Source organism: Hemiscyllium ocellatum, chromosome 12, assembly GCF_020745735.1.
Source record: "Hemiscyllium ocellatum isolate sHemOce1 chromosome 12, sHemOce1.pat.X.cur, whole genome shotgun sequence".
NCBI lineage: Eukaryota > Metazoa > Chordata > Chondrichthyes > Orectolobiformes > Hemiscylliidae > Hemiscyllium > Hemiscyllium ocellatum.
Window position 1 is genome coordinate 75,772,204 of NC_083412.1, and position 26,942 is coordinate 75,799,145.

The 26,942-nt window shown below is 42.7% G+C and overlaps 1 protein-coding gene across 2 annotated transcripts; it reads right to left on the reverse strand.

Annotated features, from left to right (window-relative positions):
- Nucleotides 1-1,428: 1,428 nt before the first annotated feature.
- On the reverse strand, nt 1,429-26,379 carry n6amt1 (N-6 adenine-specific DNA methyltransferase 1). 2 transcript variants are annotated; one of them, XM_060833720.1, is made up of 8 exons: nt 26,315-26,379; nt 23,285-23,510; nt 20,546-20,677; nt 19,573-19,659; nt 19,070-19,160; nt 8,233-8,316; nt 6,075-6,216; nt 1,429-2,938 (listed from the first exon to the last, which is right to left on the reverse strand). In XM_060833720.1, the coding sequence occupies exons 3-8, from the start codon at nt 20,671-20,673 to the stop codon at nt 2,832-2,834; spliced, it is 639 nt and encodes a 212-aa protein (XP_060689703.1). In that variant the 5' UTR covers nt 20,674-20,677; nt 23,285-23,510; nt 26,315-26,379; the 3' UTR covers nt 1,429-2,831. The 2 variants fall into 2 exon arrangements, with proteins under 2 accessions (XP_060689703.1, XP_060689704.1); XM_060833721.1 differs by lacking the exon at nt 23,285-23,510 and having other exon boundaries at nt 26,315-26,340.
- Between the last annotated feature and the right edge of the window lie 563 nt (nt 26,380-26,942).

A 26,942-nucleotide genomic window follows, 5' to 3' on the forward strand; every position in this document is an offset into this window, starting at 1 on the left:
AGCTTCAATTATCCAAAAATAAAGTGAGACAGGTGTAATAAAGGCATTAGATACAGTGCTACTCAAAATGTTTGAGAAAGTTATAGTTCACAGAATAAAAGACAATGGAAACATATGAATTGGCTGAATGGTAAGAAACAAAGTACTCATTAAATGTGTTTGCTGAAGAAGGAACAAGGTTTGTTGTGGAGTTCCCCAGGGACCTTGGCCCTTCCTAACAGATGAATGATCTGGACCTTGGCATACATGGCAATTTCACAACCTGCAAATGATACAAAACTTGGAAGCATAGCAAACTGACAGTAAGACAGTTTAGAAACTTCAAAATGTCATCGGCAAGTTGATGAAATGAATGGATAAGTGGCAGATGATGTTCAACATAGAGAAAGTAATGTGATTTAGGTAATGATGCCCATTTAACAAACTGGAGCAGAAATTATGGGCCAAACAGCCTCAATCTATGATTTGTTTGGTTGCAACAACATGGAGTCAATATAAAACAAAAGGGTGCACCTCCAAGTTGTAGTAGCAGAAGGACAGAGGTATATATGTTCATAATTAAAAGTGGTGGGTCAGGTTTAGAGACCAGTTATTAAAACATACCACATCCTAATCTTCATTAAAGAGCATACAGAAAAGAGGTTAGGTTGAGTTTCTATCAGGCATTAATTTGCCCTTAGCTCAAGATGTGAAGGCTTTGGAAAGATTGGAGAAAAATCAAAGAATGCTTCCAAGCACAGAGAAACTTCAGTTATTTAGACTGAAGAATTTGGGAACGGTATTACTTTAAAAGAAAGAAGGTTGAGAGGAGATGTCACATTCAAAATCATGAGAGGTCTGCACAGGGTAGATAAGGAGAAGATTGACAAATGAAATGTACAACTGGCAAAAGTGAAAGCAACAGGAGCAAAACATTTAAGTAACAAGTGATTAGGTTTAGAAAGCACTGCCTGAAAAGGGTGGTGGAGGCAAAGAATAGAGGAGGAAAGGGAATCAGGTTGTTATCAAAAACAAAATGTGGAGTTATTAGGAGAAAGTGCAAGAGGTGTGAACTGTTTATTCAGACAGCCAATCAGTGCAAGCACAACAGGCCTACTAGGCCTTTGTGCATTAACAGTTATGAGATTCAGTCAAAGCTGTAACAGTTATTTAAACCTTCAATTGGTTCCATCTGAACATGGTTCAAGAAGACTGCTCTTGATACATACACTTCATGTCAATTTGCAGTTAAGTGCTATGGATAGTATTGCTAAGTATGAGAACTTTAGGGGACAATGCTGTTGGGTGGTGAAGGATAGTTTAGGATAAAGTTGCTTTGGGGCCATACAAATAGCCTGGGGAACAGATGAAGAATATGTGTGTTATTTTAACTGAAAATTTTACACATTCTATGTACTGAAATAATTTTATTCAATACCATTGATGCTAGAAATAGTTATAAATTTATTCATCACAATATATTAGAAATGCACAGAAAAACTGACATATCAGATATATGTATACTACATTAGGACACAATTTAATACCCTACCCTTTGGCAGGTTTGGTAGATGGGATTTGGAGCATTTAATCAGGTGCCCAGGTGGTGAATGGAAACCTCTGCCCTAGTTGCCTATAGTGGAAAGGCTCACTGATGGCTTTCCTGCCCCTCTTCCAATTGAAGACACTATGGGTCCCTCAATCAGAGACCACTGATACTGTGGTGGACAGCAGATTCATCATATGGGAAGTTCGAGAAGGGATTCAAAGGCACTCAGTCACTGGTCAAGTTTGATCATTGAGGATCAGCTACACCTCAGCTCATCTTTCCCCATTCCCCTCTAAATTTATTTCACAATCCACCTCCCACCTGTGGCCAGAGCCCCCAAGCAATCCTAAGTCCCAGGTGTGCAAATTATGAGCAGCAATCACCGCTTCACGAATGGTACTGGCAGGCAAAGAGGTGTTCAGTTGGCTGGCAGCTCTATGTGGAACACGCCAGACAAGATCTCACAGTTGCCAATTAAGTGCCTGATTGACACATAAGTGTGGTTGCCTCTTGAAAACGAGTGACATACTCTCAGAAAATGAATTTTTTTTGAAAAGGATGGGTGAGGGAAGCAGCAAGACAAGGTTGTTGGCAGTGTGGGTAAGAATGCTGGCCCAAACTCAAAATTAGGCCACTCGCATCCCTCTGCATAAAAATTAGGACAGTCTGCCTCTTCACTCCCTTGACACTATGGTAGGGTCTGGAGCATTCTTAACTTCCCTCTCCACAGAATGCCTATCTGTAGCTGGCTCTTGAAAGCTCTGCAAGTGTGGAGGAACCATTTGAGGAGATATCGAACGGTTAGACTTGTTTCGGTTTTGCAACAGATCTCAAGTTTTCCCCCTAACATTCTCTCAAATGTGACAATGTGAAGTACAGTATGTAGTTTGATAGCATATTTTGTTTTCCTTCACAGCTAGTGTTCTGAAGAACAACTATTTGGCATGGCATCCCGTAGTACTGATGAATCCAGTGAGCTTAAAAGTGATTTCAATAGTTATTTTGACTTATTCAACTCTTAAGTTTTACTTCAGTAAAACTCAACTTTCAGGACCAGCATCAGAAATTCTTCTCAGCTGCAAGTCTTCAGTAGAGTGGCGTCCAATTTTCATTTATAAACCATCTTTCCAGTTTTTCATAAAGCTTGTTTCAGCCTTCTGCAGTACTGAGTGGATTGCATCAATCAGGAGCTGGAAATCAAAGCTTCAGTTATAAAGGAAGCAGCAAGTAAAGCTGCTTCACCTCCTCAGAATCATAGTTTTTAAAGGAGATATTCAACATGGAGGCAGTTCAAGTCCTACAATCAATTCTTCCAAAATTTGAGAACTGAAAGGTGTTCTGCCCCAACGTGCCTCGAAATAAGTACAGTCCCTTTCAAACTGGAGCTCTTCAGTGACTGTATTATCTCCTCTGTAAAATACAAAAAAAAATGTTTGTTGCATAAAAGGGAAGCATTACTACTGCAAAAGTGAATAACCAAAACATTGGAGTAAAAAAGTAGAAACATTTAAAGGACATTTTCTAAATATTTTCTCATGTTCTATTCACATAGATGCAGAAGTAACAGCAGATTGAAGAATTTTTTTTAATGAAAATTTTTGTGTCTTGAAAATTATTTGGACTGAATTCTTTCACAGTTAAAATTGAACAGCTTATTGCATCATTGTAACAAAATAAGGTTTGTTCCAACATTTCTAAGTACATATTCATTCCAATAAAAAGTTCTTAAGTTTAAATTAAAGCATATGATTATCACTGTTCCTTCCAAGCATTAAATATGCACATTCTCAATGGTCCAACTGATTAAATTAGTAATTTAATCACATGGGTCAAAAGAGATCATTCCTACTTTGATTGAAATTAATACAATCAAATAGAGACAAAGCTTCAATAATCTACTAAGTTACGAAAGCAGTGAAGCAAGAGTACCACCCATCACTATCACATATTATTCCAACTAATAGAAATTTTAAACTGGGAAGACGAGCAGATTTAGAATTTATTGCCTAACTATAAGTGATTAATACAACATAGGAACACACCATTTGGCCAACTTAGCTTGCAGCGATTCCTAATCCTTAAGGCCTGCTATCTATTGCACATGCACTCTTTCTAACCCTCTGTTCACCTCCCATTCAGGTGTCTATCAAGTTACATCTTAAACATTGCTAAAGTGCCTGCTTCCACCACATCCAAGCACCTAACACCCTCTGCATGAAAGCTTATCCCCATACTTTTCCCCCTCTCCCATTGAACTTGCACCTTTCTACCTTGGAAAAAAGCCTCTGACTATCCATCCCATCTATGCCTTTCAATTTTGTAGAATTCTATTAGATTACCTCTTAGCCTCAGTCTTTCCTGTGAAAACCATCACATTTTATTCAATCTCTCCTCGTAACTAAAATCCTCTAAACCAGGCAACATCCTGGTTAAACCTTCTCTGCACCTTCTCCAAAGCATTCATGTTCTTCTGGTGATGTGGTGACCAGAACTGCACACAATATTTCAAGACTGGTCTAAAGTCTTATACAACTGTAACATAACTTGCTAACTTTTATACTTGATGTTTTGGCTGGTGAAGGCAAGCATGCTGTATGTCTTCTTGACTACCTTATCTATCTGGGTTGCCACTTTCAGAGGAGTCTGGGTTCACAGATCTCTATGTCAGTGCTAAGGGCTCTAACATTTATTGTGTTATTCGCACCAGAATTTGATTTTTCAAAATGCTTCACTTCACACTTAATTGGATCCACCTGCCATTTCTCTACTCAAATCCTGCTGCATCCTTTGACAATCCTCCTCACTATCTCCACATGTTTTGCTGACATCTGCAAATTTACTCACCTACCTTTCCTCCAGATCATTTGCATATATATTACAAAAGTCCCACCACTGATTCCTGCAGAATACCACTACTGGTCTCCAATCCAAAAAGCAACTCAATCTATTGCTACCCTGTCTCCAATAACCAAGCCAATTCTGTATCCATTTAACCATCACATCTCAGATCCCATGAGATCCTAGCTTTCGTACCAGCCTTTCAGCCTGCCATGAGGTACCTTATCAAATGCCTGATTAAAGTCCGTGTAGACAACATCCACTCCCCTTCCCTCATCAAATCAATCAATCATTCTTGTTATGTCCTGAAATAATTCAAAGTTGATAAGTCATGACATTTCCCATACGTTGCTTATCAATACAAGTCATTTATTTCCAAATGTGAATAAAATCTGTTTCTCAATATCTTTTCCAACACCGACAGCAGGCTCACCAGCCTATAATTAGCTGGATTCTGTTTCCCTTCTGAAACAAAGGAGCAACACTGGCTCTTCTCCAGTCCACTGGAACCTTGCCTGAAGCCAAGGAGGATACAAAGATGCCTGTTAAGGCCCCAGCTACTTTTTCCCCTTGCCTCCTATAGTATCCTGCGATAGATCCCATCTGGCCCTAGGGATTTGTCTACATTAGTAGATTTCAAGATACCCAACGCTTCCTCCTTCATTATGTTGGCCTGAGTATTCACACACCTTTCCCATACCTCAACATCCTTCACACGCTTCTTTTGGTGAATGTCAATATAAAGTACCAAAGCAAAGATTAATACAAAAGAAAATCAAAAAATGAACTTCAGGGTAAATGGCATCTTTATTAAAATTTGCAAAGACAGGAAAAATAAACACAAAAAGCTCAAGTATTACAATACTGCAGCATAATGAAACATGAAATTAATGTGCCCCACCCTGAACTCTATGTATTGATTTGGCTTTCTGCTATAATGCTGTGGTGAAACATTCCACTGAGAGAACAATAACCATTAGACAACAAATGTGTACCTCCTGATTACTAACTCTTGATTAGCTTATGCATATTTCTGGGTGTTCAGTCAGCAATCCTCTCAGAAACAGGAGGGCTATAACCACACCAGAATAGATACCGAAACACCCCATATGAAAACCTAAACATTGTCTTGCCTTCTCACTAATTTTGCTGATTATATTAATATATTTATATAATATTGTTACATTCTGAATAATTGGTTTGGAGATATTAAACCCAATGAGAGGAAATTAAACCCACCAATAACAACTGATTCAGCTCAGTCTGCAACTCGTCCAGCCAACTCCCTGTTGTGGTTATCAGTATTCACTATCATAAACAAAAAGCAAACAAAAGAACAAAACAACCACAGACCACAATAAATGTGTACCCTTTTCCTCTTCTTTCAAACCTCACCTTATAACATACATCATTTTTGACCTGAGATGAAAAGCAGACTATTATTCTTCATCTGATTACTGGTAACTTCATGAGAATGATCAAAAGTGAAATGCTTTCTAGATTTTTCTCCTCCCCACAGCATCCATCTAAAGTGACACTTAAAAACTACTGTTCAAGAAACACTACATCCACTCTCCATTCCAGTAAAAAGAGGGTCTTCCAAGAAGACCAAAAGCCACAGACTTGAGATTTCACATGCTGAGAAGCCTTTACCCACCTCTTCTTTCAACAAGATGCTAGCTACTAGTAATACGGAATCGTATCTCACCTGGGTCATTTTCTCGGACTGTAACCAGATAAAATAATCCCTGGCTTGACAAGAGGGCGGAGACCTGAGGGAAGAGCCTATCCATGACTTCACGACCTCTTTTGCCACCAGCCCAAGATGCCTCAATGCCACAACTACCTACCTGAGGGGGAAAAAAAAGGTTAACTGCAGAAGGTAAAACAAAACTTAATTTTCTTTCTCAAAATAACCTGAAATACATCACAATACACAAAAGACTCAAACAATGGGTAGTGGGAGCATGACACTGCCAATTATTTTGGTGCTACTAGTTAAAGTAGCATACAAATATGAAAGGAAGTGCCAAAAAGCTTCCAAGCCAAATACAGAACCAAGTACATCCCAATCACTTAAAAATCACCAGCATTGCATGACAATCTCCAAATCTCACAGCTTCAAACTGCCACTCGTTTTGACAGACATTTTCAACTCAAGAAAGTGAGGATAGCAGATACTGGAGATCAGAGTCAAAAGGTATAGTCCTGCGAAAGCACAGCCGGTCAGGCAGCATCCAAGGAGCAGGAGAGTCGACGTTTCGAGCTTAAGCTCTTCATCAGGAATGAGCGGGTGGTCTAAGGGGGCTGAGGGATAAATGAGAGGGTGCGGGGGTGGAAGGTAGCTGGGAATGAGATAGGTAGATGAACGCGAGGAGTGATGGTGATAGGTCAGAGAGGAAGGCAGAGTGGGCACGTGGGAAGAGAGATGGGCAGGTAGCTCAGTTCAAGAGGGCAGTGCCTAGTAAGAGGGTTGAATCTGGCATAAGATAGGGGCAGGGGAAATGTGGAAACTGGTAAAATCAACATTGATCCCATGTAGGTGGTGGGTTTTACCACATTCAGAGCAATGGACACAGTAGATGACATGTTTGGAAGTACAGGTAAATTGCTGTCAGGTGTGGAAGGATCCTTTGGGGCCTTGGACGGAGACAAGGTGTGTGTGTGTGTGTGTGTGTGTGTGTGTGTGTGTGTGTGTTGGGGGGGGGGGGGGGGGGGGGGGGGGGGGGGAGGGGAAACAAAGAGGTGTGGGGAGACAGGACGCCAACTGGCGAAACATTGCAGAGAACGCATGGGACACACGTATCAATCAACCCCACTGCTGTGTGGCCGAACACTTCAATTTCCCCCTCCCATTTCGCCAAGGACCTATAAATCCTTGACTGCCTCCACCATCAAACTACAGCCACCCAATGCCTGGAGGAAGAACGCCTCATCTTCTGCCTTGGGACCCCACACGGGATTAATGTTGATTTCACCAGTTTCCTCATTTCCCCTGTCCCCTCCTTATTCTAGGTCCAACCCTCCAATTCAGCATCACCCCCTAGAACTGTCCTACCTCCTTTCCCACCTACCCACTCCACCCTCCTCTCCAATCTATCACCATCACCCACTAACATCTATCTATTACATTCCTAGCTACCTTCCTCCCAGCACCACCTCCCTACCATTTATCTCAGCTCCCTTGGGATACCCCCTCATTCCTGAAGAAGAACTAATGTTCGAAATGTTGACTTTTCTGCTCCTTAGATGCTGCCTGACTGGCTGTGCTTTTTCAGCACCATACTTTTCGACATATTTTCAACTTTATTTTGCCAGTGCGATGGGAACATGGCTGAAGGAGAAAAGTCCATTGAAATAGCCTCCTGAATGTAATATTGCCTTAAGCCATTGCTGCACAGAGATGAACATTAAAGAGTGAAAAAATTACTATTTGCTCTAATACTGCTAGAAATCAATTTCTGTCTAGCTAAGTGTCAAACATGATTCAAATTTGCATCACCACAATCAAGAACATTTTTTCTGAGATTAGGACTTTTATTCAATGTATTCCTGGAAATAGGAGAAGCGAGGACTGCAGATGCTGGAGATCAGAGCTAAAAAATGTGTTGCTGGAAAAGCGCAGCAGGTCAGGCAGCATCCAAGGAGCAGCCATTCCTGAAGAAGGGCTTATGCCTGAAACATCGATTCTCTGCTCCTTGGATGCTGCCTGACCTGCTGCGCTTTTCCAGCAACACATTTTTCAGCTATCTTGGATCTTTTGTGCAGCTTAACACAGTTTTAATATTTTAACATTAGCACAGCTTGGTACACTGGAGCAAAATTACATAATTTGAAAAGTCAAAGTTTTATTCACATATACTCACTTCTTCTGAAGGAGTCACCACATAAGGTGGGTTAAATATTAACACATCAACTTGATTTTGCAGCCGTGGCAATAATCCTGTAACCTATGTACAATAAAAAAAAGTTAACTTTTTTCAGCATCAGAACAAAAGAACAGAAATCTTGAGGCCAACTATTCAGTTTGTTACTTTACAAATTAAACTCCTTTTCATAGGTTTTCCATTCAGTCCTAATTGAGATGCATCTCCGACAGGACGGAACATCTATTCATCCACGAAATGTTCTGTGTTCCAGTGCATTACACCAAGGCATCAAATCCAAATTATGACAATTTGCAAAGATTAAATCTAATATTAATTCTAATATTAGAACATAAGGAGTAAAAATTGTCAAAAAAAAATAGAAAATAATCCTTGGGCTGACTTCTCCCAAAAATCAGCTAAATGTTTTCACTTTCAGCAACTTTCATCTAGAGCTTCTCCCTGTTTGCTCCAGTGGGTTTTCTCACTCAATTTTACACAGCTCACCTGGCTGGCCAGCATTTATTGTTCATCCTAGTTGCCCTTGAGGTGGTGGTGAAATGCTGCAATTCATGTGCTGTGGGTTGACCCACAATGCTCTTTAGGGAGGGGATTTATAATTTTTACCCACTGGAGGAAAGGCAAAATATTCCTAAGTCAGTATGATGGGAAGGGAAATTGCAGATGGGTGGGGTTCCATGTATCTGCTGCCCTTGTTCTTCTAGATAGAAGTGGCTGTGGATTTGGAAGGTACTATCTAATGATCTTTGATGAATTTCTGCAGTGCATCTTGTAGACAGTACATACTGGTGCTACTGAGCATCAGTGGAAGAAAGGGCAAACGCTTGTGGATTCGGTGACAATCAAGCAGGTTGATGGTACCAAGTTTTTGTTTTGAGTGTCAATGGTGTTACACCCATCCAAACAAGTGGAAAGCATTCCATCACACTCCTGATTTGCACTTTGTAGATGGTGGACAAGCTTTAGGGTGTCAGGGAGTGAGTTACTCGCCAAAGTATTCCTAGCATCTGACTTGCTCTTATAGCCATGGCTAGTACAGTTGAGTTTTTGGTCAAAGGTAACCCCCAGGATATTGACAGTGGGTGAATTCTGTGATGGCAACACCATTGAATATCAAGCTGCAGTAGTTACATTGTCCCTCATTGAACATGGTCAATGCCTGACATTTCCAAGATGCAAATGTTACTTGCAACTTGTCAGCACAAGCCTAGATATTGTCCATGACCTGCTTCAGTATCTAAGGGGTTGTGAATGGCACTGAACATTGGTGAACATTCTCACTTCTGACCTTATGATGGAGGGAAGGTGATTGAAGAAGTGGCGAAAATGGTTGGACTTAGGACTCTACCTGGAGAAACACCTGCAGAGATGTCCTGAACAGAGATGACAGAACTCCAACAACCACAACTATCTTCTTATTTGCTAGGTACGGCTCCAACTGCTCAGAATTTCCAGGTTTCTCTTCACAATGACATATTTTAAACCCAACTGTGCACCAAGTCAGAGGCTGCCAGCCAGAAACTTCCTTTTTACATCCCAGCATGGGATGAATTTCCCTGAAGATGGATGATAAAAGGAGGATGGTTTGCACCCAGATTTGCTGACAGGGATCTGGAGGTCCTGGTGGGACAGGATGGTGTTAGTTTTCATTCTTCAAAACCATCAAGAGAAGGCCTCAGCACAAAAAACTGCCAGCCTGGTGTGAAGTTTCCACCTATGCCATACTGCAGCTGCCCTGGCCCAAAAGACAGACAAGCAGTGTAGCAAAAACTTAATGACTTCCTCCTCTCTGAGGGTAAATACAATGTTGTCTCTGTTTCCTCACAGTCTAACTCTGCTACTGCACTCTCCTCCTACTAAGGAGTATGGTCTACCAGTCATTATTACTCTCATCTTCCCTCAATCGCTCACATACACTCCATCCTCCCAAACCAATAACTCTTCATGCCTTCTGTGCTTCCTACTTTCCCACTTGGGATACCTCACTACTTTTCTTCTACCTGCACGAAAACGTTAAGCTGTACTTTCATCTCACTCGATCCCTAGCTTTAGGTAACTACAGGAAGAATAGACAGAAAAGGGCAGAGGGGCAGAGAGCCAGAGCGGATGGTGGGGTGCCAATATCATTTCCTATCCTAGGTGAGGAAATTTCTTGAATGCACAGGTGAGGATAGAAACTACTGAGGTGAGGATGCAGAGACCTCCATACCCCACTAACCAAATAAGATTCATTGTCAAGTGCTGTGCTGCTCCCTCATTACATCTGTGAATGTATTCTTAACATTTCAAAGCTTCTACATTTACTTCACAATCTTCTGCAGGCACTAGTGACATCTGAACATTCCCTACCCAAAGACAGCAATCTCCTCCCTGACTTCTGAAGAAGTAAAAATGCCTCAGAGGAAGCAGCAACAAGGCTGTCTCCTGCACCTCCACCAGCTTAGTTATGGACACTTCTGTGGGGACTTTCACAAGGTTAGAGTTGGAGCACATGATGGTTAGCATATCATTACCACATCTCCACAGCTGGCCAAGGCAAAATTAAAAGTTGCTGACTAGATTTCTGCTCAGTCCCAGACAGGAGAGGACTTCACAGTATTAGCCATTAATAACACACGGGAGGAGATTGTCAGTGTGGTAAGAAAATGATAACTTCACCCCCCCACGTCCCACATTAATCAAGGAAGGCATGCAAGATAATACCGAGCACATTGCGGGTTCGAGTGGCTGTTGGAGGGGAGGGCCGTGGCGGTGAGGGTGACCAGGGTCAGGGACGTGCTGGGTGCTGGGAGCCTGGGCTGAACGCTGCCGCAGGACATAGCGAGCAGGGCAGTGGTAGACATCCAGTACGTGGCCACTGCCATCTGACGCCTTAATACGTTGGTGCTCGGACCCGACATAGTGCACTAGTTGGAGGACGCGGAGGTGTGCGGTGGGATCCCGTCCGCGCTCACCCCAGCCCGGACGGAATTTCACATTGGCCCCAAGGTCCCGTACTTCCCACGGTGCCTGTGCCCCAAACCTGAGCCGCCTCCGGAATGTTCATTTTGTCCCTTTTAAGGATGTAAAAACGCGGGCCCTGTATCGATTGTTGCTGCACACCGTCCACCTCTTCTCCCTCATCCACCGTTCGGACACGCCTTGGCGTGCCCATTTGCCACCAGGTGGTGGAGACCCTCAGTGGAGGGCTCTCTATGCGGGAGTCCTCCCCCTTTCTCTCGGGGATCTGGGATGGAGGGTGCTGCACGCAGTGGTCCCCTGCAACCGCAGATTGCGGTGGTTCATGGACTCCCAGCCTAACTGCTTGTTCTGTGGCGCTGTGGAGTCCGTGGACCAAGTGTATATTGGATGTGGGCATTTGCACTCCCTTTTTGATTTTCTTAAAAACTTCCTCCTCTGCTTTTGGTTGCACTTCAGTCCCACGCTCCTGATCTTCGGGCACCCGGTATGAAGGAGGGAGGGCAGGTCCGAAGACCTCCTCGTGGGTCTGCTCCTGGGCCTGGCCAAACTGGCCATAAACAGGTCCAGGCAGCGGGCCACGGAGGGGGTCGTTAGGGCCGACTGCCTGCCTCTCTTCCATGGTTACGTTAGCGCCCGCGTGTCCTTAGAGAAGGAGCACGCGGTGTCCACCAACACCCTGGAGCTGTTCAGGGAGAGGTGGGCGCCGCATGGAGTGGAGTGCATTATTTCCTCCTCCAACTCTATTTTGATTTAATCCCTGCCCTCCCATTCACTGTTTGATCACACAGCATTGCCATTTTGTGAAGGGCAGTGCTTGTAACTGGCCACCTGGGTGTTTTCCTATCTTCCTGGTGGTGGAAATTGAATAAAGATTCATGCACCTTGTGTAGTAAAAAGGGAGGTCTGCAGATGCTGGAGATCAGAGCTGAAAATGTGTTGCTGGTTAAAGCACAGCAGGTCAGGCAGCATCCAAGGAACAGGAAATTCGATGAAGGGCTTGTGCCCGAAAACATCGAATTTCCTGTTCCTTGGATGCTGCCTGACCTGCTGTGCTTTAACCAGCAACACATTTTCAAGCAGCTTGTCGATCTTGTGCAGGCTATAAAGCTCTGAATGTAAATTGCAGAACTTAGGTGAAATTTTTGTGACGCCAAGACTAACAAAGTTGAAGCCTATCAGGCATGATGGAAAATTATGCTAACTTTACAAAAAAAAAATCAGTTGACAGTAAAAGGAAGTAAAACCAGACTGCTGACTAGTCTCATGCTAAAGGTTATTCAACCTCTATGCTTGCAAAAAGGGATAAAATAAAACTGATAAGAGGAACCATGGAAACAGCTATCATGTATTTGCACAACTCTTAGAATCTCAGAGTCCTGAGGATTCTGGTCAAAGGATACATCACTGATCATTCTGGAAGGTTTCAAGGTAAAAAAGACACAGAAACAGAGACATTGGAACCAACAAGACCCACCATTGCAAGGAGAAGACCTTGTGTTTGGGACTCTGAAGACTGCAATCCAGAGTGAACCTGGTCAGTTCATCACACATGGATAGTATTAGAGTTTAAATGCTTACAGTGCACTGGAGTAGCAATGCAGAGTAGTGAGTTGAATATGAGAATTAATGAGATACATGCATGTTGCAAGTGATTTAAAATACTAATAACGATTAATTTTTACTTGCCTCTAGATGGAATCTCTTTGTCCATAACATCAATTGACATATTAGTCCAAGGGTCAACACTTTACAGTCTGCCTGGACACTACTTGTGCTACACAGCCATTACTAGGATTTATTTGTAATGTTGAATGAACTTTCCCCAGGGTAGGGGAGTCCAAGACTACAGTAGATTAGATTACTTACAGTGTGGAAACGCCCTTCAGCCCAAAAACATCTACACCAACCCTCCGAAGAGCAACCCACCCAGACCCATTCCCCTACATTTACCTCTTCACCTAACACTACGGGCAATTTAGCATGGCCAATTTACCAAACCTTTGAATTGGGGGAGGAAACCAGAGTACCCAGAGTAAACCCACGCAGACACGGGGAGAATGTGCAAACTCCACACAGTCAGTCGCCTGAGGCGGGAATTGAACCCAGGTCTCTGGCGCTGTGAGGAGGTTTAAGGCAAAAGGCAAGAGATTTAAAATGGACTTAAGGGGCAATTGTTTCACAGAGAATGGTGCATGTATGGAATGAGCCTCCAGAGCAAGTTGTGGAGGCTGGTACAACTACAGCATTTAAAAGGCATCCGGATGGTACAAGAATAGGAAGGGTTCAAAAGGGATATGGGCCAAATGCTGATTAATAGGACTAGCTTAATGTAGAATATCTGGTCAGCATGGAGGAGTTGGACTGAAGTGTCTGTTTCCGTGCTGTACATCTTTACAATATTGTCAAGATTGCTTCTGGCAAGATTTTTTAGTAGACATGCATGAGGCTCACATCCAAACGATATTTTCAAACTAATCTGTTCAGAGATGTTACTACTACTACTCTTGAGCAGGTGAGACTTAAAACCCACGCCTCTAGGTTCAGAGGGTAGGACAGATACAGAATTATGAAATTATAGATTAATCTAGACTGAGGGTGTGTGTCTGATTACAACTATTGCCCTCTTGAAAGACCTCACTTAGCGAACAAGTAGTGCCAGCTTTCTCAGAGGTAATAAAAGGACTCTGCTCAGCCAGCTTCAGATGTGGTGGAAGGCTTTTTTCATTTCAATTATACAACGGCTATCAGATAAAGGCTGAGTTAACACAGGTCATGCTTCACAAACAGTGTCAATCAGCTTGTTAATCCAGTTGCCCACCCTCTAAACTTTCAGATTCCTTTCAGCCTTAGCCTTCCTGTCGACCCCATTGGATTTGTTATTTGTCACATTCACACTCAAAAAAAACCTTAATTCTTCATTTCCTCACTTTACCCAAGCTCAAAGCATACTGCTTAGTTATACTAAACACTGTTGTGCACTGTCCCCCACTGAATCCAGGGTGATGACCATTGATAACCTCCCAGCTCCCTCAGTTAACCCTTGCTTTCCCATGCTCTGTCATTTTTTCCCTCCAAAAGTGTGGGATGTGGGCATCCCTGGGTACACAGCATTTAGTATCCTTCCCTAATTGCCTTCTTGAACCACAGTCAGCCATGTGCTGTGAGTAAACAAAGGGAGGCAATTCCATGTCTCCCACCCTTATATGAATCTGCATCTTCCACTTCCCACAACTGACATCCGTAACTTTCCAAAGCAGTCAGTCTTGATAAGTCTTTTGACTTTCAGAGAACAGACTCCAGAACTGGCTGTGGCAAGCCCACTTTCTTACTTGAAATGACAATCCACCGATCCCAGACTGACCATATCCAAACCTCTGGCCTAACACTGGACAACGCCCTTGATGAAATGTGGCAGCACCCTCTGACTTGCTTGAGGACTAGTCACCTTGGACTCAGGAGACAAGCTCATTTGTTTGAAGCACAGGGAATGTGTGTCGTGTAAACTGTTGGTACATGCTGTAAGTGCAACATTGATGAAGCACGCAGTTGCAGGCTAACATGTCCATCCCGTTCAAATGATTGAAAATTACTGGCAAGCCTAAATTGTTTACCTTTGCATCTGTGCTAAAAGGCAAGGTAAGACAGAAGTACTACGAACATTTAAATTCTGGTTGAGGTGCACTGGGGAAAAAGGCATGGTGAGCATCCAAATAGATGCAAAGTGAGGACTAAAGGCATGCTTGGAGCCCTGAGTTACACTTTGGTGCAACACAAGATTGTCATTTGTCCCTGCTCACAAATTGACCTGGCAACAGTACTAAAGTGAAAGGTGTTACTGAGCACCAAAAGTGCAAGACTGAAGCAGTGAGCTGATATTAAGTGAATTAGAGATGTGTCGTGAAGATGTGGGGCCAATCTCGTCCAGTGCCAACATTCAAGAAGAAAGAATGCAGGCACTGACTGGCCACAACATGTCTAGAGATGTTGAGGAATACTGGCTGAGGTGCAAGCCGAGAGAAGATGCCATTGTGCTGCAGCTGCCAGATACCTGCACAAAAAACTTTCATGTCAGAAATTCTCACTAACTAGTTTCTTTCAACTGTTTGGGAAAATAACAAATTCGATATAATTGAGGTGAGATGTTAATGTAAGCAAATAGGATCCACTCAACATGAAGACTGCCATCTAGCTGTTAAAACCTCACATGCAAAATCAAACTTTGTTGTTTATCTCAGGCATACAGCACAGAAACAGACCCTTTGGTTCAACCACTCCATGCTGAACATGACCCCACTAAACCTGCATGCTTCTGGCTCAAATACCTCCAAACTTTTCCTATTCATGTAACTATCCAAATATCTTTTAAACATTGTAATTGTACTACAATTATTTCCTTGGGATGTTTGTTCCACATGCAAATCACCTGTTGGGTAAAAAAAATTGCCTCATGTCTTTAAGATGCTGCTCCACCTTAAAAATGTGTCCCCTAGTCTTGAACTCACCCCACCTAGGGAAAAGACAATTACCATTAGCTATCTACACCTCATTATTTTCTAAACTTCTATAGGTTGCCTCTTAACCTCCTATGCTCCAGTGAAAAAAGTCCCAGCCTTTCTTTATAAGTCAAACCTTCATTACCCAGCAATAGCCTGGTAAATTGCAGTTGTGGGTATTTTTGCTGAGCTAGGAAACTGATCTGCAGATATTTCATCCCCTGTCTAGGTAACATCCTCAGTGCTTTGGAGCCTCCTATACGGTGTCTTCGGGAATTTATTTGGTTCTATTCCTGCTGCTTCCAGTTGTTCATTGTAGTGGCAGGTATATTGGGTCTATGTGCTTATTGATGGAGTCTGTGGATGAGTGCCATGCCTCTATAAATTCTCTGGCTGTCCTCTGTTTGACTTGACCCATGATTGTTGCGTTGTCCCAGTTGAATTCGTGGCCCTGATCATGTGTGTGTGGCTACTAGGGTCAGCTGGTCTTGACATTTAGTGGCATTCAGTTAGTGCGTGTACAAGAAAGCCACGCACTGACCAGGTCCTGAACTACAACAGCAACCACTCAAAACACAAAGAAAAGGTCTGTTAGGACCCTGTTCAAAAGGGCTATAACTCACTGCAGGACTCCCAACCTACAAAAGGAAGAAGAACATCTCTATAGAGTAGTATGCACCAAGAATGAACACGCCCGCAACTTCATCCACAGTGGCCTATTAGACAAACAATGCAACAAGGAATTAGTCATAGAGATGTACAGCATGGAGACAGACCCTGCGGTCCAACCTGCCCATGCCGACCAGATATCCCAACCCAATCTAGTCCCGCCTGCCAGCACCCTGCCCATATCCCTTCAAACCCTTCCTATTCATATACCCATCCAAATGCCTCTTAAATGTTGCAATTGTACCAGCTTCCACCACATCCTTTGGCAGCTCATTCCATCCACGTACCACCTTCTGCGTGAAAAAGTTGCCCCTTAGGTCTCTTTGATATCTTTCCCCTCTCACCCAAAACCTACGCCCTCTAGTTCTGCACTCCCTGACCACAGGGAAATGACTTTGCCTATTTACCCTATCCATGTCCCGCAATTTTGTAAACCTCAAATAAGGTCACCCCTCAGCCTCCGACGCTCCAGGGAAAACAGCCCCAGCCTGTTCAACCTCTCCGTATAGCTCAAATCCTCCAACCCTGGCAACATCCTTGTCAATCTTTTCTGAACCTTTTCAAGTTTCACAACATCTTTCTGATAGGAAGGAGACCAGAATTGCATGCAATATTCCAACAGTGGCCTAACCAATGTCCTGTACAGCCACAACATGATCTCCCAACTCCTGTACTCAATATTCTGACCAATAAAGGAAAGCATACCAAACGCCTTCTTCACTATCCTATCTACCTGCGACTCCACTTTCAAGGAGCTGTGAACCTGCACTTCAAGGTCGCTTTGTTCAGCAACACTCCCCAGGACCTTACCATTAAGTGTATAAGTCCTGCTAAGATTTGCTTTCCCAAAATGCAGCACTTTGCATTTATCTGAATTAAACTCCATCTGCCACTTCTCAGCCCATTGGCCCATCTGGTCAAGATCCTGTTGTAATCTGAGGTAACCCTCTTCGCTGTCCACTACACCTCCAATTTTGGTGTCATCTGCAAACTTACTAACTGTATCTCTTATGCTCGCATTCAAATCATTTATGTAAAATGACAAAAAGTAGTGGACCCAGCACCGATCCTTGCGACACTCCACTGGTCACAGGCCTCCAGTCTGAAAAACAACCCTCCATAACCACCCTCTGTCTTCTATCTTTAAGACAGTTCTGTATCCAAATGGTTAGTTCTCCCTGGATTCCATGAGATCTAACCTTACTAATCAGTCTCCCATGGGAAACCTTGTCGAATGCCTTACTGAAGCCCATATAGATCACATCTACTGCTCTGCCCTCATCAATCCTCTTTGTTACTTCTTCAAAAAACTCAATCAAGTTTGAGAGACATGATCTCCCATGCACAAAGCCATGTTGACTAGCCCTAATCGGTCCTTGCCTTTCCAAATACATGTACATCCTGTCTCTCAGGAATCTCTCCAACAACTTGCCCACCACGGAGGTCAGGCTCACCGGCCTATAGTTCCCTGGCTTGTCTTTACCGCTCTTCTTAAACAGTAGCACCACGTTTGCCAACCTCCAGTCTTCCGGCACCTCACCTGTGACCCAACACACTAGCCACGTTACCCTACGTAAAAAAAGCTCTTGGAACTGACAATCAGATTTCTCCGACCATTGGGATCCATGACAACTCATGAACTGACAGGCATGCTCAGACAACAACTCATCACGACAAACAACCAACACCCATCATGTGCAAGACTAATGTCATTTACAAGATTCCTTGCAAAGACTGCACAAAATACTATATAGAACAAACAGGCAAACAACTAGCAATCCGCATCCACGAATTAGCCACTAAACGCCACGACCAGCTGTCCCTAGTAGCCATGCACGCAGATGACAAGGACCATAAATTCGACTAGGACAACACAACGATCAAAGGACAAGGCAAATAGAGGACAGCCAGAGAATTTGTACAAGCATGGCACTCATCCACAGACTCCATCAACAAGCATATAGACCTAGACCCAATATACCAGCCATAACAACAAAGCACTGGTAGCAGCAAGAACAGAACCAAATAACTTCCAGAAGACAGTACAGCAGCGCCTCACAGGAGGCTCCAAAGCACTGAAGAGGTCACCTACACAGGGAAGAAACGTCTGCAAATCAATTTCCCAGATCGACGAACATACCCACAACTACAACACTGGCACTCAAGCTACAAATCTTTATGCAAACTTTGAATCCTGGTAAATCGCTTCTGAACATTCTCCAGCTTCTGGGTGAAGAGAACTGGACATAGTATTCCAGAAGAGGTCTCACCAATGTCGTGTACAACCTCAACATGGCTTTGCACCTCCTATATTCATAAGGACTGAATAATGAAGGCAAGCGTACCAAATGCGTTTTTATCTACCCTGTGGCGTCCTCAACGTCAATCTCTTTTTTCATTCTCTCCATACTTTCCTAACTTGCCATTGCTGATGCCAATCAGAGGCTGGGCAAATTCCACCCCTTGGATTTAACATATGTTATCATTTCTCTCATATTGCAACATTCAGCAAATTGCTTTCAGACCTTTAAATAGGCCAACTGCATCAGTCATATTGCCAATTACACTTCTAAAGGGAAGGACAAATGACAAGAGTTGCCACGAATAGAATGCTATTGACAAAGAACACTGAGCAGTCTCTGAACTGCAATGCTTGGAGAGTATTTTTAATCCATCTGGAAATCACAACTTACCAAGTCAGTAATGATTGGTTGGATGTTCACTCCATTACATCTTGCACTTTCCACTGAGCAAGAAGCAGCCAAAGGGTTAATATCTGTACATCTATGAATCAAAAACAATTAAAAGTCACATATCAAAGTTCAAATTTCACCTTCTGCTACTGTTTCTGTCACCAAACTTCTCAGTAGTTAAAACTTGAGTAGAAATCATTTATCTCTTCAAAAACCAAACTCAACTCTAAGAGTTGAGCAGGATGCAAGAGTGAATGTTAATGTTGTGATAAATACCAATCACTAAGAGCCAACACACTATTCCCTGAGGAAGGACACACCTCCTATCTAGCCCTTTCCACGTGCCAGCCTTGTCCAGTATTTACCTGTCAGCTTCTCTTTCAGTACAAACAGGAGCTCATGCATTTCTTATTTCATTTTAGTTGTAGTCCATGAATATGAATTTTTGACATCACATATTAATTACTGCACAATAAACAAAAACTGCCAAATTATCTACTTACAGATAAAATGAGGTAGGTCCAATAATAGAAGCTAGGAATACAGAGACAACACCAGATCCTGCACCAACCTCAAGGCAGATCCTGGGACTGGAAAAATAACATTATTTTCCATTGTAATAGTACAAATTCTGCACAATTCCTGTGTGAAACAACTTATTCACAAAATTAACTATTTGATCATATACAAAAAATGTTTATAGGTTTTTTAATACTTCCATTAAAAATGCAGAAGTTTGTAGGCCAAAAATGTATACCTAATTACAAAACTATGTTTAAAACATAACTTCATGGTTAAGATTTGATCAGTCGTAAAAAGGTTGTGCATCTCTTTCCCGATATACAGTTTAGATGAGGGGTTGACAACTTGTGGTTCCAGAGGCATGTATCAGCTCTCAATCAAACCCATTTTGCTTTTAATTAAATGTTTTCTTTTTTGAAACTTTTGTAAGTATCATTCAATAAAATATTTGCACTTTTTCCAGTTTTCCTCATTTTGTTCCTCTCATCTCAAATAAATACTGCCGTGTCTTATGCTATACTAAGTTCCATCTACCTCTTGTCATTACCTTCATCACCTATATTGACTCCAAGTTTCCTAACACCTTAACTTAAAATTCTAATGCGCCTTATTTTAAATGCCATTCAATAATAACTATGTCTTTCTCTACCTGGTCCCACATTATCTATATACTCCCTTAAAAGCTTCTGATCAAGCTACTGGTTTCAAGAAGGGGATACTCAGCATCTATTTATTTCTGAAGTCTCTGTGAAATACCCATATTAATGTCTCATGTAAATGTAACACCGTCACGTTGCTTAAAAAAAGCCATATCATTGGATGTGCTATGAGAAACCGAGCAATCAGAAAAACAGTTAAGTCATCAATGCACAATGATAAGGCACATTACTATATTGAGAAAATAGGAAAACGTTTTTACGTAGTTCATTTGTTATTCTTCAGATAAAAATGTACCAGAGTTGCTTTATTTCCTTTACATCTTTTTCCAAGGCATCCATTAATAGGAATGTATCTTCTGCTGGATCATACACATCAGCATATTCTCCATGGCCAACGTGTGGACTGAAAGGTGTTGAAAACATCCTTCTGTGTAAAAAGGAAAATGAACAAATTTCTCTCTTCTGTAGTTAGATTTGGCTGAGGACACAAGTAGTTATTATTCCTTACCTTGGTATAATCTCAAATTAGCATAATATTGGAGGCAGGACCTTGTAGAAATCACTTGATAGAAATGTGAACATTGAAATATAAAATGACAGGAGTATATCTTTCACCACTTTGAATCTGCTCTAGCATTCAACATGATTATGGCTGATCATCCATCTCAGTAAACTGTTACCGCTTTTTGCCCATACCTTTTGATCCCTTTAGACCTAATAATCATATGTAACTTCTCCCTGCAAACATTCAACATTTTTGCCTCAACTGCAGAGAATTGCAGACTCATCACTGAGTGAAGAAATTTCTCATCTTAGCCCTAAATGGCCAGCCAGTTTCCTTATACAGTGACCCCTACACACTGGGCAACATCCAATATTCAATAAGAAATATACTTCATCTGTGTATATAAGAAACGATAAAAGTTCACATTTTACAGTGTATAAGGGTGCAAAGCATCAGGATCTCATAATTCAATCTAACAACCCTGGAATATATTACTAGAGAACAACCAACTTTGAGAATCAAACTTTTGCTACACTTCTTCAGAACCATTCTGAAAAAAAAAGGAAAAGGTCATACCAGACTCGAAGTGTTAATTCTATTTCTCTCCAAAGAGGTCACTTGCTGGGGTCCTTTGGGTCTGATTGGGATGGTGTTTGGAGGGTCAGTGCACACTCGGTAGGCCAAATGGCTAGCTTCTGCACTGCCTGGATTTTATGATTGCCCATTAATTGGCTAGGTTGGATTTGTCCTGCTTTTTCTGTTCAGGCCTAATTTAGGCAATTTTCCACAAATTCAGGCAGATGCTAGCTTTGTAACTGTATCGGATCAGTTTGACTATGGATGCAGAAAGTGCTGGAGCACAAATCATCAGCACAATTGTCAGAATATGGTTAGTCCCATAGTCACTGCTGTTTCCAGTACCTCCAGCTGTTTCATGATTCACGCAGAGTTAATTGAACTGGCTGATGACTGGCATCTAAGGTGCTGGGATCTCTTGGAAGAAGCTGAGATGGATCATCCACTGGGCACTTCTGACTGAAAATTGTTGTGAATGCTTCAGCCTGAACTTTTGCACAGAAGTGCAGGGCTCCGACATGATTGAGGATGGGGATATTTGATACTCCCTCATGGCAGTGTAGCAGTGTCAATTCAAAAAGTCAGCTCACCACTACTTTCAAGGGGATGGACAAAAGATGCTGGCACTGTCAGTAATGCCAATGAATGAATTAAAAATACAGATAATCCGTGTGAGTAATAATAAGAATGCAACTTGTCCAGACTGACTTTGTCCGATTCTGCTTCCTCGTGCACCAATCATATCCCACCAGTGGCACTTATGCCTTCAGCCATCTAGATCTCTGCTGGGAATTTCCTCTCTAAACTCGACCACCTTCTTGTCTTCTTTTAAAGAATTTCCTTCAACCCACCTCTTTAACTAAGCTTTAGAATCATCTTTCTTTGCAGCAGGATCCATTGTTTTAACTACCTGCGAAATGCCATTTTTCTCCATTATCAATAGTGTTGAATTTTAGATACTTTCTAATTGAACTGTTCAGAGATGTTATTATACATCCCTGGAGCAGGTGGGACTGCAACCTGGGCCTCTTCGTCCAGAGATGGGGATATTACCACTGCACCACAAAGTTGGATTTTGGATTATTCAATAGCACAATAGTGGGCGGCACGGTGGCAAAGCAGTCAGCACTGCTGCCTCACAGCGCCCGAGACCCGGGTTCAATTCCCGACTCAGGCGACTGACTGTGTGGAGTTTGCACGTTCTCCCCGTGTCTGCGTGGGTTTCCTCCGGGTGCTCCGGTTTCCTCCCACAGTTCAAAGATGTGCAGGTTAGGTGAATTGGCTAGGATAAATTGCCCGTAGTGTTGGGTAAATGTAGGGTTATGGGTGGGTTGCGGGTCAGTGTGGACTTGTTGAGCCGAAGGGCCTGTTTCCACACTGTAAGTAATCTAATTTCACAAATCCACATATTTTATGATCCAGTCTCAAAAATCCTGTCCAAAGTGGCAATACTCATGATATCAAACACAGCCCAGGAAGGGCTGCCACATGGCCTAGATAAAGGTGGTAATGTGAGAACTGAACCTAACCTGCTAAAAAGACAGCAGCTGAGGCTATTCTGACCAGCAGAGTCAGAGCTTTACAGCACAGAAGGGTCTTCAGCCCAATGAGACAACACTCATCATCAAGCATCTATCTATTCACATCCCATTTCCAGCACTTGGCCCATGGTCTGTAAGCAATGGCATTTCAAGTTTTCATTTATGTCTTTTTCAACATCTTGAGGGTTTCCATCTCCACCAAACGTTTAGGCAATGAGTTTCAGATACCAATCACCCTCTTTCCTCACACTCCCTTAAATCTGCTGTACCTTAACTTAAACCTGTGCCCTCTACTTATTGACCCTTATCATAATGATTCAAAGTGTTTTCCTTAAAAATGCTCCTCAATTTTGTACACATTAGCAAGATTCACCCTGGGCCTTTGCTGCTACAAAAAAAAACCCCAGCCTACCTAATATCTCTTCATTTCAGAATTGCTCCAGGCCTGGCAACTTGCTGGTGAATCTCCTCTGCATCCCCTCCAACGCAATCACATCCATCCTATAACGTGGTGACCGGAACTGGACATAATATTCCAGCTACGTCTTAACATAATGAATAAATCCATAACTTCCTTTCTCTTGTACTCAAAGCCATGACTAATGAAAGTAAGTATTCAATATGCATTGTTGCCCAATCTGAGGAGCAAATAGAAAGAGGTATGTTGTCATGGAGTCATACAGCACAGAAACAGACCCTTTGCTGACCAGGTTCCCAAACCAAAGAATCCCACTTGCCGGTGTTTGGCTCAAACCCCTCCGTACCTTTCCTATTCATGTACTTTTCCAAACGTCTTTTAAATATTGCAACTATACCGATATCTACCACTTCCTCTGGCAGCTCATTCCACAAACAAACCACTAAAAAAATTTTGCCTTGTCCTTTTCAAAATTTTCTGCTCTTACTTTAAAAATATGCCACCTAGTTTCGAACTCACCACCCAGGGGAAAAACCTTTCACCTTATTTATGCCCCTCATGATTTTATAAATCCTTATAAAGGATAACTAACAACCTCCTACACCCCAGTGAAAAATGGTACAGCCTAACTAAATCTCCCATTCCCAGCAACATCCTGTTAAATTTTTTTCTGTACCCTCTCCAATTTAATAATATCCTTCCTATAGCAGGGCAAACATACACAGTAATCCAGAAGAGACCTCACCAATGTCCTGTTACAACCTCAACATGCCATGCCAACTCCTATACTCAAAAGGTCTGAGCAATGAAGGCAAGTGTGCAAGACAACTTCTTAACAAGCCTGTCTACACGAGACGCAAATTTTAAAGAATTATGTACCTGAACCTGTAAATCTGTTATACAACATTACTCAAAGTACTACTATCAATTGTATAAGTCCCGCACTTGTTTCTTTTACCAAAATGCAATACCTTGAATTTACCCAAATTAAACTCCAGCTGCAGTTAAATGTGTGGTGCTGGAAAGCACAGCAGGTCAGGTAGCATCAGAGGAGCAGGAGAATTGACATGTTGGGAATAAGCCCTTCATCAGGACACGTGCTGATCCGCGTAGAACACCACTGGTCACAGGCCCCCAGTCTGAGAAACAACCTTCCACCACTACTGCCTCCAACCATCAAGTTAATTTTGTATCCAATTATCAAGATCGCCCTGAACCCCATGTGAACTAACTTTACTAATTAGTCTACTACACGGAACCTTTTTACAGACTTTACCTGCATGCCAGACTCTCAGTTCTGTACTTCCAAGGGCTCTCCTAACTACATTCCTTTAAACAAAGGCTCAACATTAGTCCCCCTCCAGTACTTCATCTGCATTATAGATGATACAAATATTTCAGCTAGGTATCCTGCAATTTATTCCACAGCTTCAGTAGTAATGTTTTCCTTAATCAAAATGCCCCTTCACTCTTGCCTCCCTTTGTATGCGTACCAGACCATCTAAAATTTGCAACAGTGAGCTGCCAAGTCCTGTCCTTCCCTCAGAAATGTTGTCCCATTCCCATACACGTCTTTAGTTCATCAGCCTTACCTGCAAGACCCCTTACATTGAAATAAATGCAGTCTAATTCTTTTAAGTTACCTCATTCACTAACTTTCTCATCTGTCTTTTCTAATTAACTTGCTCTTTTTACATACTCATATGCCCTTCTAATTCACTGCTACTTAGGAACCCCCATCCTCATCACTAGTTTAAAGACTACAGAATAGTCCTATCAAATCTTACCACCAGAATATTGGTCCCTTTCCAATTCAGATGAAACCCATCCCTTTTGAACAGATCTTTTTTGTCCCAGAAGAGATCCCAATAATCTAAAAATTTAAAAATCTGATTCCTTGCACCATCTCTTCAGCTGTTGATTTATCTACCCTATCTTTTTATTCCTACTCTCACTAGGGCACAGCACCAGGAGTAAACCAGAGATTACTACCTTTAAGGTTCTGCTTTTTTAACCTTCTACCTAACCTCCTATATATTCACTCTGCAAAGCCTTAACTCTTTCTCAGCTATGTCATTCTTCCTAACATGTACAACAATTTACAGATTCTTCCTGTTCCCTTCGACAGTATACTTCAACTGTTTTGAGATGTCCTTGACCCTGGCACCAGGGAGGCAACATATTATCCGAGATTAACACTCACGGCTGCAGAGTATCATGTCTGTGCCCTTGATTGGAGAGTCCCTTTTCAGAATTCTTTTAAATTTTGAAAAATGCCCACTTAACATAAGATTCATTCTTGGTGCCCACGATCTGGCTGCCATTTCTATTTTCCACTGAGAGACTATCCCATTGTTGAGGTTTGATTCCTCACTGGATTTTAACTGGAAATATCTTGTTGATAGCATTTTGACTGACCCAAAGAAAGTCACTACATCTGTTCTTGCAGTCAGCCAGTGCTATCTTAAGCAGCTAAGGAAGTGCTCTCACACCACCTTCCTCTCCTATCAAAATGAAGCACTAATTATGGATGAATCCTTCCTGACTGAAGCAGACTGGGTGAGATCCGAACTAACCAAGAAACGGCCAGGACTTCACTGAGATCAACACCGAGATTGCTACTCCCTAACTCCACCCCAGACTGAGAAACACATCCCCCCGCAGACCCCCAGGAAAGCGGGTCCCACTGCCATGCAATCAGGACCAGGCCAAACCCGTCAAGGGGAGAACAGGCCATCCGGCTTCAGCCGAAAAGGGACCGGTCAGCCCAAGCACAAGGTCAGCGGTTACCCTGGGAACGGCCTGGAGCGCTCCCCGCGGTTGCCGTGGGAACGGCCTGGAGCACCCCCCGCGGTTACCCTAGGAACGGCCTAGAGCGCCTCTCGAATCCCACGGTTGCCCTGGGAACGGCCTGGAGCGCTCCCCCCTCCGAATCCCGCGGTTGCCCTGGGAACGGCCTGGAGCGCTCCCCCCGAACCCCGCGGTTGCCCTGGGAACGGCCTGGCGCGGCCGCAACCCTCCCACCTGTCCGGTTGCCTCGGCCACACCAGACGAAGTAAAGAAATAAAGTGCGCATGCGCTTGGTTGCGCGGTTGCTCTTGCGATTCCAGCAGATGCGAGTTCGCGCATGCGTCGCCCATTAGCGACAATTGGTATTGAAATCTAATGTGTTCCTTTTGTAAAACAAAGTGCTTTCTCATCATAACTGTCTGGTTATGCATTTAACTTACACTGTTTGTGCTTGTTTATGTATTTGATGAGTACTGTATATTGAGCGAAATGCTTCAGGTGCATTAACTTGATTGGCAAAGTTAAAAATCACACAGCACCAGGGTTATAGTCCAACAGATTTATTTGAAGCACTAGCTTTTGGAGCATTGCTCCTTCATCAGGAATCTAGTGGGACAAGATCTAGTGCGTCCATCAATGATTCTCAGTAGCAGCAGTGGGATCCTCTTCGGAGGGTCAGTATAGATCGATGGGTCGATTGGCCTCTATCTGCACTGCAGAGATTCTATGAGCCTAGAAGGACAAGTTTAGTAGGTAGATGGGAACACCACCACCTGAAAGTCCCCCTCCAAGCTACTCACTATCCTGATTGGGAAATATATCACCATTCCTTCACTGTGGCTGGGTCAGAATCCTGGAATTC

Coding starts and splice junctions, on each gene's coding strand:
- n6amt1 (XM_060833720.1), bottom strand. CDS start 20,673: ATGTTTTCAACACCTTTCAGTCCACACGTTGGCCATGGAGAATATGCT. Junction 19,660..20,545: donor AAGGAAATAAAGCAACTCTG/GTACATTTTTAT, acceptor TTATTTTTCCAG/TCCCAGGATCTGCCTTGAGG. Junction 2,939..6,074: donor AGTCCGAGAAAATGACCCAG/GTGAGATACGAT, acceptor TGTATTTTACAG/AGGAGATAATACAGTCACTG.